This window comes from Natator depressus, chromosome 3, assembly GCF_965152275.1.
Source record: "Natator depressus isolate rNatDep1 chromosome 3, rNatDep2.hap1, whole genome shotgun sequence".
NCBI classification, from domain to species: Eukaryota; Metazoa; Chordata; order Testudines; family Cheloniidae; genus Natator; species Natator depressus.
Genome location: NC_134236.1, coordinates 184,506,390 through 184,521,280, shown reverse-complemented (window position 1 = coordinate 184,521,280; position 14,891 = coordinate 184,506,390). Strand labels below are relative to the sequence as shown.

The following is a 14,891-nucleotide window of genomic DNA, read 5'->3' as shown; positions in this document are numbered from 1 at the left end:
CTACAAACCATGTATGGTGGCAACTGTGACACCAACTAGTTACAAATTCATTCTAAAAGTTCAGTGCAGACAGGGCCTCAGAAAAGCAAAAGAGCTAGCGTTCTTCATATAATAGTTCTGCAAATCTAAAAGCATCATAGAATCATAGAATATCAGGGTTGGAAGGGACCTCAGGAGGTCATCTAGTCCAACCCCCTGCTCAAAGCAGGACCAATCCCCAATTAAATCATCCCAGCCAGGGCTTTGTCAAGCCTGACCTTAAAAACTTCTAAGCAAGGAGATTCTACCACTTCCCTAGGTAACACATTCCAGTGTTTCACCACCCTCTTGGTGAAAAAGTTTTTCCTAATATCCAACCTAAACCTCCCCCACTGCAACTTGAGACCATTACTCCTTGTCCTGTCCTCTTCTACCACTGAGAATAGTCTAGAACCATCCTCTCTGGAACCACCTCTCAGGTAGTTGAAAGTAGCTATCAAATCCCCCCTCATTCTTCTCTTCTGCAGACTAAACAATCCCAGTTCCCTCAGCCTCTCCTCATAAGTCATGTGTTCCAGACCCCTAATCATTTTTGTTGCCCTTCGCTGGACTCTCTCCAATTTATCCACATCCTTCTTGTAGTGTGGGGCCCAAAACTGGACACAGTACAAGAGCCCAAAACTCTGTGAATCCCAGCACTAACTGCACTTTCATAACAGTACCTTCACTTATCCTATTTCTGTAGTACAGATTCATGCACAATCAGTTGCTTGTAAAAACAAGTTCTTTGGTTTTTAGACATTTCATCACCTTGTCCATGTGGCCCATGTGATCTTTTCTATTAGTGTGGCATCTGCCACTTGCTTTCCCAATGGCACCTCATGAACCTGTCGTTTATAGGCACCAGTTGATACCTGAATGTAGAAAGAGTAGATTAACCTTTCCATAAATATATTTTGATGTTATTCCAATATTTTAAAATTAAAAGTTTATTTCTTAACACTAATGGTCTCCATATGTACAATATAGCAGTTTACCTATATCTCTAAGTTTATAGCTTTTCTTGGGCTTCTGTAATTGAGTTATATACAATATAAACTAATCACAACAAATTTACAGTATGAACTAACGATTTGGCTATTGAATGAGCATTTTATACTAATAATCCATTGCTGATGAATAATCTCTCAATCAGATTATTATCTGTACTATCTCACATCTTCCTGTCAAAGTTGGCAGCATCAAAGACACCTTGGAGGGAAACCATGAACCATTTGGGTTCATGTACTTTAGTATTGTAGACTTTGACAAAAATATGTGAGATACTGTATATTATCTGCACTAATCTGATTGAGAGATTATTCACCAGCAGTGGATTATCAGTATAAACTGATCATTCAACAGCTCTGAGAACACGACGGAAACTGCTATGGTACTAAAACTGTGAAACTAACTTTGCATCTAACTAATAAAGAGCTTTTGCATAGCTACTTATTGCCAGTAGATCCTCTTGCTATGTGATGATATACATTGCACTATGCTCAGTCTTAGAGAGATGGCATTTTTCATACAGTATCTGAGAGTAAAGAGAAGGCTTTATGCGCTCAGCTTCCATAACTAAAATTATAGGCCAAAACATTGCTGGACCCTTGAAGCAGCGCAAGGTAAAACAAAATCCCTACTCCCTAAGTCCTCTAGCAAGAACTAGCCACACTTACAGTCCTCATGCAAGGACTGCTACTACTTTTGTGATCCCAAAGGGGCAACGACATTTTTAAAAGACAAGGGTCTGCCACCCCTCCCACCCGCCTTTACAGTGAATAGCATAACTGCTGAGCTGTGGAGAAGAGCACATGCTGTACCTCCCCCTTAAAAGGAGTAGCAACAGGTATGCTCCCCCCACACATTTGGGAGCTTCAAATGGTGTCATGCACAATACCGCTTTGCTGATGATCAGCACGCTAAAGGCATATTTGAGCCCTAGGGTTACAGAGTATTTTTGAGTGTGACCAGCCTTTTTCTGTGTACTTTGCAGAACACACTAGTGAAAGAATGTTGTGATGGGTTGGACCCATCCTGGGATGTCACCTGGTGTGCTGAGATACTCCTTAGTCTACCTGTTCGGCCAGCCTGGGTCCCCTTTAACCTGTCTTGCTCAGCCAGGCTCTTAAAACCTCCTCTCACCCAGCTGCAGATCAGCTCTGGGAAGACTCAGCTGAAGGGACTTGCTCCAGCACTCAGATGTCCACCTCTCTTGGAGTACAGACCCAAAGATATATTATCAAATTCGCCTCTTCCCTCAATGTGGAGGAGGGTGTACACAACTATTGCCCTCTCCCCCCATCTCACACCACCCGCTAACACTTCAGGAACAACAGTGAAAAAGCCCAACAGTGCTGATGGCCCATCAGCAAGAGACAATGGACTGTAAAAGTGCCTAGTCTTCCTGTGAATGTGCGGGTCAGCCTGTGAAGAATGGCTATAGGGGCCCTACAGAGTCAGGTGGTCTTGTCACCTGATACTAAAACATTACCTGGGACTTATTGTAACTTTCCACTGTAAGGCAAGGGAGTCAAACTAGGAAACAAAGGACTCCTGCCTTATGCAAATCCTATTTAAGGGTGGGGAGTTAGGTAATCCTGGTCGTGAGAGCTCCCCTGCTTCCCCACCCAAGATGACAGCTAGAACAACTAAGACTGAACTGGGGGAAGAACTGGACCCAGGCTGGAAGGGGGTCTGGCCTGTGAAGAAGACTATTAGAACCACATTTAAGATGAGAACTTACATGTAACCAGTTTCTTTAGTGTATTAAGCTTAGTTTGCGTGCTCTGTTTTATTTTCTTAGTAATCTGCCTTGTTCTGTCAGCTGCCCCCTTACCTACTTAAAACACACCTGTTATAGTTAATAAATTTATTTCCAGTTTATAATATAACCCAGTTTATGTGATTTCTAACTGGGGGAAGGGGCGAGACGTTGTGTACACCCTCCTCCACATTGAGGGAAGAGATGACTTTCACATAATTTTGGGTTTGTACTCCAAGTGGGGGTGGACATCTGGGTGCTGTGGCAAGCCCCTTAAGCTGAGCCTTCCCAGAGCGGATCTCTGGCTCTCTGTGCAGGTGAATGTGGCCCTGCCTGTGTGCTTGGCTGGAAAAGGCTGGGGAACCTAACCTAGCAAGGCCAGGTAAATGGGGACCCAGGCTGGCAGAATAGTCTGACTCTGGCATCCCAGCACACCAGGTGACATCCTAGGGGGGGTCCAACCTGTCACAAATGTACCCATTTTTACTGTTCTACCATTACTGTGTGCACCTGTACTCTAGACCCAGATTTTACCTTCATTAGGCCAGGTAATTCTACCATACTGATAAATCCTAATAGGGTACTATGTAACTGTAGTTACAAATCCCTAGATTCATTAACCCTTAACTCCAGCCCAACAGCTATTTGTTATTGCAGTTTTGAACACAGGAATTTTGATGAAAATTGGGATGCTGGTTATACTCACTTGCATGCCAGTATCCCAAAATGCTCTTCTAACTCACAGATCATTCATTTCATAGCAAGGCTTGTACTTGATCTCTTGGGACAACTGATAGATTTAGGGGATGATGGTGGATGAACAGAGCTCTTTATTCCTATGCTTTACAGGCCAGACTTTTGGAAGGCTTTTTACATGCTTAATTTTGTTCCTTTAAGTGTTTGATGATAAATTAATGAGAGGAACTCTAAACAACTGCATGCCCACCTAAAACATACCTCAATATATCTGCTGTCTGCTGAAAAATCCATCTGAATGACAAAACTTGGAATATCTTTGCAGTAGCCTATCCGGTTTAAGGTTGTGCCTTGGGTGAGGTCATAAAAATCGACAGTATGTTCTTGTGAGCCAACAGCCAAAAATCTATTATCAGGGCTGATTCTAGACAACAAATCATGAAGCAGGGATATAATTTGCTGTATTGGTGCATTTGTTAAGATTTTTGTTTGCTTTGTTCCACAATTCTTAAGGTATAAAAGTTCAATCTTTTCTAAGACAAGACTGAAAAACAATAGCAAGTTCTGAGCCAGACCAAACCTCACCACTGATGTTGAAACAGTTGAATCAGAAAGGCACACTGATGCTTGAAGCATATGTAGTTAAGAATTGCTAATATTTCATTATTGTAAAGTGCCTAACGATATGGGCAAAGTACCATTTATTCTTTGAGGCTGAGCTAGGGGATTTCCCAGTGCTATGTGGTGATATTGTAATGTAACATTAACTCCTCATATTAAAAGTCTAATATGCAAAGATTACTAGCTGTATTCAGGTGGAGATTAGAATCCTAGACTTTAAGGCCTGAAGGGGCCATCATGATCACCTAGTCTGACCTTCTGTACAGCACTGGCCACAGAACTTCACCCACCCAGTCCCATAGTAGGCCCACAACCTTTGGCTGAGTTACTGAAATCCTCTAATCTTGATTTAAAGACTTCAGTTAAAGAGAATCCAGCCTAGTTCAATCAGGAAATGACCCTAAATAAGGACTGCAGGTTTAGGGCAATGAATTTTTGATGTACCTGATATCCTGAATAGCTGATTTCCGGTCTCGTTTTTTGCCCCAAACTTTAAGACTGTTTACAAGTAAGATGACAAATTCTCCATTCTTCATGCCAATAGCAACCATCTCACCATCAGGACTATATGCAGCACATCTTGCAGCATGGCCTAAATTCACTTTATTCAGCAATTTCTGTATCAACAAAAACAATGATTTCTTACTAGTTTTTTCTCTTTATAGAAAACTATCAAGTAAATAGACTTAAGCAAAGCTATCTATAAAAGAACAAAAAGACCCTTACTTAAAAGAAAATTGTACAGTTTCCTCAAAATGTCAGTCTGAAATTTCGCATAGTAAGGCACTTCTCACCAGATAGACATTGTGAAATAAATTTGAAAGTAAGGCTTTGATTAAAATGGACATTTCAGTGCTTCCAGTCATCTTGCACTGAACTCATTACAAGGAGGTAGCCCAGCAAAAAAGTTTGTAAAATCAGTTTCTATATGGGTTTAACACTGATTTGAATAATTTATTTAACTATTAAATATGAAGTTCTTCTTTTGATTTGTTAAACCAGTTAATGCCATCATACATTATAATGCTCCTGCTTCTTCACTTACCTTACTGTGTTTATATTAAATTTATTTGATATTAAAAAATGATCCATACTATCTTTGAGCCACTGTCAGGTAATTTGGATGCAAATTATTCCAGTAAAGGGGTGTTTTTATTATCTTATTCCACATACATTCCCAAGCAAAACAAGCTATAATGCTAAAAGTGTGAGCTTTGCTGGTATAACTGAATCTACACTAGGGACTTCTGCCAGCACAGCTATGTTGTTCAGGGATCACATCTCTTCACATACCTACAGACATAACTCTGCTGGCAGAAGTCAGTCGTGTAGACATAACCCAGGTCCAACCAGATAATTAATGCAAATTTAAGACTAAGATACAGCTCTGGGGGCCAGTGGAGCTACAGAACTTAAGTGGTGGTGGAAGGAGGTATTATGTTTGCAGACAGGGAGTTTTGGAGCACTTTCTACACAGTTTTTTAAGGCACAGTGTATACTTCCCCACTGCTGGCTCTGTGCACCCTAGCTGTTTGCATTCAATTAAAACATTGACCCAACTTCTAAACATTGACCCAACATTCTATAACTTCTAAACTTTTTTTTAAATACATTTCACAGTCCATACATGACAGAAAGCACTTCTTAAGCCTGGGAGGTTTCAAATAGCTGCACATCTCAGCAAAATGCAGATACATTTCCTTTAGAAACAGCAATAAACCATATCACCAAAGACCTTCTCACACAACTACAGATTAAGCTGGGAACAACATGGAAATATAGGGACAAACACTGCCCTGTATATGTGCATACTTCAAAGAGAGTTGCGTACATGGACAGAGGGCAACACATAGCTCACAGTTGGAAAAATCTTGATTACGTAATGATACTGCTACTGATGACATGCTTCTTAGTTTAAATGGTACTCACTTTGTCACAGAGGTCCCAGATTCTTGCTGTTCCATCATTACTTGCAGTGACAAATATGTCTTTTGTGGGATGAGCTGCTAAACCCCAAATCTCCCCTTCCATGTGATTGTCAATCAGCAGGTTTGAAGCAGCATTTTTTTCTCCTACTTCAAGTATTTCCCCATCTTTGGTTCCCACTAAAATTTTGCCCTGTTGTAGTCAAATATGGTGAGAACCAGATTATCAAAATAATGCACATAATATCAACACATTAAAATATAAGATGTGTAACAGAGAACTTATTATAACTAGTCTTGATTTATGCTTCATTCAGCATCTTGAAACAATATATTAAGTGAACTAGCCTTTCATTTCCAGACGCCAATTTTCAAATCCTGGTTTAGGTCCCTAGGGGTTTTTTGTCCAGATTATAGAGTTTATATACAATTTTGCATGACTGGCAGACTCTGCTCATGACAGACACAGAAGTGGAGTAGCAGTGATGTTGGAAGGATTCAGATGCAGTGGCAGGCTTCACGATAAATTGTAGCACCTGCATATGTTATCAGCCCTTGACTGCCACGAACACAACATTCATCCACAAGATTAGGAAAAAATGTCAATGTTTTCCACATTCTTTATCTTTCATTATTTTTATCTTATATTCTTTTACCACTGAATCTCTGCATCTCCTCCACAGTAATATTATTATTATTGCCACTGAATTTGAACCTCTGACTGTAGTTCACTAACACAAAATGTTTAGAAGATCAAGGATACCCTGAATTCCTAGGATCCAATAGTGCAAAGTTAAATAGAGCCAATATCATTATGTATCAGCATGTGCAAATAGCTGTTAGACATGTACTGTTTGTGCCTAAAAATATAGATGTGCAATTGTTTGCTCATTACCATAAAAGTCAGGCCATAATGTCTACATTTTACTGGTGCAAAAAAATCAACTATTCAGGCTGAGTTACAAAACTTTTTACTTTTTTTATATTAAATAGAAAACTATTTATAATTAACATGTTTAGGATTATAGTGTATTCTATTACTGGTTTCAGGATTATACAGTTTAAATCAAATGTTGCAATTCATCTTTTAAAGTAGTATTCTTTGTCTATCATTTACATCTAAAAATACCGCCATATATTACACAAATGCAAAACAAAAGTATTCTGTTTTTAAGAGTTGTTGCACATGAATCAACATTATATTAAATCTCCAAGGTCTAAATTTAGCAAGGTACTTAAAAGCAGTGCCTAACTTTAAGCGTATGAGTAGTTCCACTGACTTCACTTGAGGACCAAATCAGGGTCTAAAGCCAGTTCTGCCCTCAGATGCATGTGTGACTCCCACGAAGTCAAAAGGAATCTCTCTGAAGTTCCACATGAATTGATCTAAGCACAGCATTTGGCTCATAGAGGCCCAGTTTTAGCCAGACTTCTAAAAATGTTCATACATCCCTTTGGAATTCATACCCCATATTTTGATGCGCAAATGGGCATGTAAATCAGGTAGATTAGTGCATGCAAACTGAGCTAAAATTTTTGCACATAAAATTTTGTGCACATAAACTTAGAGGGGGTCTCAGTGATTATAATCTCTTTGCTCTCTTCCTGCTCCTCCATGCAACAAGAACAACATCAAGAATAACATAGGGACTTCTTATGATGAGAGTAGGCAGTAAATTGTAAAACTTGTCATGTTGACTCACTTACTTTTCCTCTACAAACCGAGCGCACACACTCAATGAGCTGTCCTGTCTCAAGCTGAAATGCTCGGCAGCGCTTCATCTCCTGGTCCCACAATTTTACAGCACCTCCTTCCTTTGTCCTGAAAAAGAGCATGTTGTCAAATATTATATGGAATTCTCCTTTCCCACTGACTGGAATTTATCAAATATGCAGATTTCATTGCTAAAGTAGTACTTTTTAGAAATTATTGTTTAAATATCAAAACATACGCATTATCTCCTTGTGCTGTATTTAAAGAAGTTGCATTACTGTATTATGGTAAGGAAATAATAAAAATGAGTGTATCAAGCCATCGTTTTGCATATTTTCCAAAGCAGTACTACTACGATTACTACTACTACCACTACCATGATGTAAACGGCAAATAAGTTTTGTGATAAATTCAGGACAAATGGCTGCAAGGGGAGGGGAGAAAACAGTCCCAGAAGGTTAAAAGGCCCTCCTCCCTATCAACTGGGGAGGGGTGACTACAGTTCAATCAGGTTCATCGGAGAAAGGGTTACCAGAGATCAATTAGGATGAGCTGAGAGGGAATTACATGAGGTCAATTAGGATCATCTGATTCCAACTAAGGGCTGCCTGAGACCTTTTTAAACCCTCCCCCTCTGGGGAGAAGGGTGAGGGGAGAGAGAAGGAGTCAAGCTACCAGTAGGCGAGTAGCAGCAAGGGAGCAAGCCTCTCCAGGAGGGGAGGCTGCATTCCCTCCCACAAGGGAGAAAAACAAGCCAAAAACACTGGCTAAGAGAAGGACGGACTGCCCCTGTACAGCTAAGAGAGACTGTTTTACGCTAAGCCCGTCTCACCAAGGCTAAAAATAGCTGAGGCTGGTGAGACTGAGAAGGTGCCTTGCCACAGTCTCTCTGTTCATAGAATCATAGAATCATAGAATATCAGGGTTGGAAGGGACCTCAGGAGGTCATCTAGTCCAACCCCCTGCTCAAAGCAGGACCATTCCCCAATTAAATCATCCCAGCCAGGGCTTTGTCAAGCCTGACCTTAATTAATCTCAAACCACTATCACATTGGCTGTAAAAGTGGTCAACTCTGAAAAAAATATATTTGACTTCTGGAAAATAGAATATCGTGTAAATCAAAGATAAAGAAATGGTCAGAAGAGAGAGTCTGGAATTTGAGTAAATCTAACAATTATGACAAAAATGCTGCTGTCAGCCTCTACTATGCAGGAGGTCAGAAACCCCACAAAATAGAAGGGAGATTGCACAAAAGTTACCTCTGCTGCCATACTGCTGCTCCTCCTGCTCCCCATTCCACTGTTGTGACCCACATCTTCCCTCCCTATTTTACTTATTAATATCCCTTGCTGTGTTTTGTGTCATTTAGATTATAAGATTTGTGGGGCAGGTACCTCTGTTTTTTATATATCTATGAAGCACTATGCATATCTAGGGCTTTGTATAAATAATAATAATCTAATAATCTGACACAGACATAAACAATGTATTTTAGGAAGATGTGTATCTTACGGTCTTTCCTTCCCTCCAGTTACAATTAGTCCATCTCGAAGAGTTGTGTACATTGTAAACACTGGACCTGTATGAGCTTTTGCCACCAATCTAACCAGAAAATGATCCTTCCACACGTATACATCTCCATTTATGGCACCAGTAAACGTAAGGTTATTCTGTAACAAACAGAAACAACCTCCACTGTAGAAATCATTCATAACATTTTTACTGCTTCTTTAGGAAACTGAATTAAAACTCTCTTCTCATTACTGTATTTCTCACAGAAAAGTCCACTGTGATACAACCACAGTATTTTAGTAAAATCATACTTTGGAAAAGAACAATTGCTTACCCTATAGTATCTACGGTTCTTCAAGATGTTGTAGTCAATGTGGATTTCCCTGTAGGTGTGCATGTGCCCTGTGTGTACAAGACTGAAATTTTCAGTGTCCACTGGGGCCACACATTCACCCTCTGCCTGGTGCCTCCTTGTGTTCTCACATGAGGGCATAAAGGGTGAGGTGGCCACAACTCTCCTTCAATTGCTTTGCAATTCAAATCCCTTGTTAGGTGAGGACTCTAAAAAGTGGGGATGGATGAAAGGTTGTGAGATCCACACCTACAACATCTCAAAAAAATATAGTTACTGCCGGGTAAGTAGCCATCCTTTCTTCTTTGAATGTGTGTCAGTGTGGGCCACACTGTAGATGACTGTCAAGCTGAATGGTGGGAGGGAGGAGTATCAGTTGAATAAGTCAGAGAACGATTGAAGTATTACTCTCTCAAATGTCACATCTGCCCTCTTTGCCACATCAAAGGCATAATGTTTCACAAGAGTTAGTGTACTTCATGTTGTAACCTTGCAGAGCTCAGAGACTGGAACATTTCTGAAGCAGGCAATGCACACAGCTTGTGCTCTGGTGGACTGTGCCTTGATGATGAAAGCGGGAGGCTTATCAGACAGCTAACAAGTGTAAATGCATTTTGTGATCCACTTGGAGATTCTCTGCAATGAGATATCTCGGTTTTTGGATGAACCAGAAATGTCCACAAAGGTTGGGGGAGACTGCCAAAATGGCTTGGCCTATTAAGGTAAGTAATACAGCAAAGCTCTGGAAACATCCAGGATGTGTAATTTATCCGCTCCCAGCATTGAGTGCAGCTTTGGGAAGGAGACTTGCACAGTAATTCATTGGTTTAGGTGAAAGTCTGAGAGTATCTTAAGGATGAACTTGGGGTGTGGTCTCATCACCACTGAGTCTTTACAGAAGGATGTGTAAGGTGGTCTGGCTATGAGAACTTGGAGCTCACTGACTCTCTGAACTGATGGACACCAGGAAGACCACCTTAATGGTAAGGTAGTATATGCAGCCTTCTGACAGTGGCTCAAACAGAGGATCCATGAGCTTCACAAGAATGATACCGAGGTCCCACCAAAGAACCAGGTGTCAAACCACAGGGTATGAAGAAGGCCTTTAAAGAATGTTGATACCATTGGATGTGAAAAGATTGTGTGCTTCTGTATTAGAGTGATAGGCCAGTATTATTGCTAGGTGGACCTGGAGAGAATTGAATGCCAGTGCCACCTTTTTTCAGGAGCAGCATAGAGTCCAGGATCTTTGGTATCAGTGCCTCCACTGGGTTCAGACTGATTGCCCTGTCCCAATTTAAGAAGTCATACTCAGCCAGTTAGAGATGGCAGTGAGCGAGATGAAGCTATAGAGAGGCAGAAGAATGTGACTGTGATGGGTTGGATCACAGAAACCCCCTTGGGAACTGCCAAATGATGTGCTGAGACTACTTCTAAGTCTGTTTTTCCTGGCAGCTTGGGACTTCAGTACCCTGCCTGGTTTGAGCCAGACATGCTAGCCAACTGCAAACCCAGACCCAGGTCTGAACCACGTCCCCTAACAGCTGTAGGCTTCACTGAAAACAGCTTAAGAAGTGTTCCTGTCTCTAACACTCAGATGCCCAGCTCCCAATGGGGTCCAAACCCCAAATAAATCCATTTTACCCTGTATAAAGCTTATACAGGGTAAAGTCATAAATTGTTCACCCTCTGTAACACGGATATGCACAGCTGTTTTTCCCTCTCCCCCCCCCCCCCCACGGTATTAATGCATACTCTGGGTTAATTCATAAGTAAAAAGTGATTTTATTAAATACAAGAAGTAGGGTTTAAGTGGTTCCAAGTAATAACAGACAGAACACAGTGAATTACCAAGCAAAATAAAATAAAACATGCAAGTCTATGCCTAATACAGTACAAAACTGAATACAGATAAAACCTGACCCTCAGATGTTTCAATAAGCTTCTATCACAGACTGGATGCCTTCCTAGTCTGGGCACAATCCTTTCCCCTGGTACACCCCTTGTTCCAGCTCAGGTGGTAGCTAGGGGATTTCTCATGATTGCAGCCCCCTTTGTTCTGTTCCATCCCCTTATATAGCTTTGGCACAAGGTGGGAATCTTTTGTCTCTCTGGGTCTCCACCCTGCCTTCTAAATGGAAACGCACCAGGTTTAAGATGGATTTCAGTACTAGGTGACATGATCACATGTCCTGTGAGACCCCCAAGCTTTCATTCCTCCCAGCCTGACTCACAGGAAGGCCTGAAAGCAAACAGAGCCATCTACAGTATATTGTCCTGGTTAATGGGAGCCATCAAGATTCCAAACCACCATTAATGGCCCACACTTTGCATAACTACAATAGGACCTCAGAGTTATATTTTATATTTCTAGTTTAAGATACAAGAGTGATACATTTATATAAACAGGATGACCACACTCATTAGATTATAAACTTTGTGATGATACCTTACAAGAGACCTTTTGCAGCATATTCCAATTACATTATATTCACACTCATTAGCATATTTTCCTAAAATCATATAGACTGCAACGTCACAGTGATTTTTTCCCAAATAGGTTCAGTTGTTTTGCGGGCCACGCTTGCTCCACTTAGACTTCTCCTGTTCATAACTAAGGAGCCTGGGGTTAGAGTGTGTGTAGAAGTCCTCAAATCACATTGAAGGTACTTGGTACCTCATTGTTGTGGCAAATGCCTGCCACAGGGCCTTGGCTGGGTCAAGCAGTTCTTCATTTATGGGGAAGGCAATCCTGGCTTGACCAGAAGCTAACAGGATGTCAAATAGCTTGTGGGGGTTTTCTGATATCACTGCTATTTCTATCTTCAGAGTGTCAGCAATCCGCAGAAGTTGCCACTGAAATGATTTAAAGTCATCAGACATTGGTACTTGTGTCACTTTGTCACAAGATGAAGATGAGAGATCCTTAGGTGGTGATAGGGGGCGTTGGAGTTGCTCTGGCCCCAGATTTGGTTCTTCCTGGTTCTCCGGTGGCAGCGGTCTGACCAGCAATGCTGAAGGGGAGAGTGACTTCTTCCTCTTGTCAAGTGTGGTGAAGACTGAGACAGTGGACCCTAGTAACCCAAATAGGGCCACCATGGCCTGCTGTATTAGTACAGTTGGCTCTCTAGGTAGTGGCCAATCTTATGCCAGTCCTGAAGAGCTGGTGGTGGCTGATTCATGTAGGGGAATCAGAGAGGTCTCCCCATGCTGTTGACCACTGACCTGAGGGGATAGGGTTCTGTACTTGAGGACAGGGAGACTATATGATCTGGTGAGGAGTTGCTCTCTTCTAGGGGCATGGATGAAATGTATGGCACTCTCAGTATCAAGGTCTATACTGGCATGTCCTTTGGCACTAGTGGTTGTCCTGGTTATCCCCTAGATCTGTCCTCCATAGTCACTGTTAACACTGAAGGGTACAGTCCTGGAGCAGGCTTGGTGCCAGCAGGGTCTCATACACTGTAGTCTGCTCCTTTCCTATAGCCCTTGATGCCATGGGAGGCCTGGTGGATTTTTCTCCAGAGACTTAGTGTTTTCTGTCCTTATGGAAGGACACCAAGTTCCCCTGGAGTCTCTGCCTCTATGTTTGTAGCGACTCCTGACGGCGCTGGAATTTGATATTCTAGGTGTTTGTCAGGGTTCCCTCCCCACTCTGAACTCTAGGGTACAGATGTGGGGACCCGCATGAAAGACCCCCTAAGCTTATTTCTACCAGCTTAGGTTAAAAACTTCCCCAAGGCACAAATTCTTCCTTGTCCTTGGAACGGTATCGCTGCCTCCATCAAGTGAGTTAGACAAAGATTTAGGAAAAGGACCACTGGGAGTTCCTGTTTCCCCAAAATATCCCCCCAAGCCCCTTCACCCCCTTTCCTGGGGAGGCTTGAGAGTAAACAAGGTGAGCATGGACCAGACCCTTGGGTTTTTAGGACACTAAAAACCCCAACCAGATTCTTTAAAACAGAACTTTTATTATAAAGAAAAAAAGTAAAAGAAACACCTCTGTAAAATCAGGATGGAAGATAATTTTACAGAGTAATAATTAGATTTAAAACACAGAGGATTCCCCTCTAGGCAAAACTTTAAAGTTACCAGAAAACAGGAATAAACCTTCCTCTTAGCATAGGGAAAATTCACAAGCTAAAACAAAAGATACTCTAACACATTTCCTTACTATTTCTGTAATTTTAGATGTATCATTCAGTAGGAGCTGGATTACTTGCTTGGTCTCTCTCTTTGTCTCCGGAGAGAACAACAACAGCACAAACAAAAACCTTCCCCCCCACAGATTTGAAAGTATCTTCTTTCCCCATTGGTCCTTCTGGTCAGGTGCCAACTAGGTTAATGGAACTGATTAACCCTTTACAGGTAAAGGAGGGATTTTATGCTACCCTTAGCTGTATTAATAAAAATATTTGCGCATAAGCTTTCGTGAGCTACAGCTCACTTCATCGGCTGCTACTCTGAAACCTTAGCTGTATGTTTATGACAGTGTTGGTGCCTGTTGTGATGCCAATGATGCCAGTGGCTTTGGTGACGGGGTGACTATGCTGGTTACTTTCTTGGCACAGTATTTTCTGTGCCAGTTTTGGGTATAGTCTGTCTACTGATAGAGAGCTGGATGACACTGGCTTGTCCACTAGGAGGATCTTGGAGCTTGTCTCCTCAGGCTCTAGTGAGATCTTCATGGATTATTCCAGAAGGTGGAATTTGAGGCTTCTGTCTTGCAACTTCTGCATTCTAGCAGAAAATGACAGGCACATTGGGCATCTGCTAGCTATGTGGGACTCTCCGAGATAGAAGAGGCACTTACTATGCCCATCTTTTAAGGGACTTAATCCATCACAGAATGGATAGGGCTTGAAGCTCACAGGTTTTGAGCATGCCATGTTAAGAAGCCTCTGTCATAAATATAAAGGGAAGGGTAACCACCTTTCTCTGTACAGTGCTATAAAATCCCTCCTGGCCAGAGGCAAAATCCTTTCACCTGTAAAGGGTTAAGAAGCTAAGGTAACCTCGCTGGCAACTGACCCAAAATGACCAATGAGGGGACAAGATACTTTCAAATCTGAAGGGGGTGGAAAAAGGTTTTTGTCTGTCTGTGTGAGACCTTTGCCGGGAACAGATCAAGGATGCAAGCCTTCCAACTCCTGTAAAGTTAGTAAGTAATCTAGCTAGAAAATGCATTAGATTTTCTTTTGTTTAATGGCTGGTAAAATAAGCTGTGCTGGAGGGAATGTGTATTCCTGTTTTTGTGTCTTTTTGTAACTTAAGGTTTTGCCTAAAGA

General features: G+C 41.6%; 1 protein-coding gene across 2 annotated transcripts in view; it reads right to left on the bottom strand.

Annotated features, from left to right (window-relative positions):
* Positions 1-14,891, bottom strand: part of EML6 (EMAP like 6) — a 340,990-nt gene that overhangs the window by 6,204 nt on the left and 319,895 nt on the right. For both annotated transcript variants that reach the window (XM_074949464.1, XM_074949465.1), the window contains 6 exons: positions 9,252-9,409; positions 7,732-7,846; positions 6,029-6,217; positions 4,544-4,716; positions 3,740-3,902; positions 790-893 (listed from right to left, as the gene is read on the bottom strand). In XM_074949464.1, coding sequence (XP_074805565.1) covers positions 790-893; positions 3,740-3,902; positions 4,544-4,716; positions 6,029-6,217; positions 7,732-7,846; positions 9,252-9,409 — 902 coding nt within the window. The remainder of the gene's footprint in view (positions 1-789; positions 894-3,739; positions 3,903-4,543; positions 4,717-6,028; positions 6,218-7,731; positions 7,847-9,251; positions 9,410-14,891) is intronic.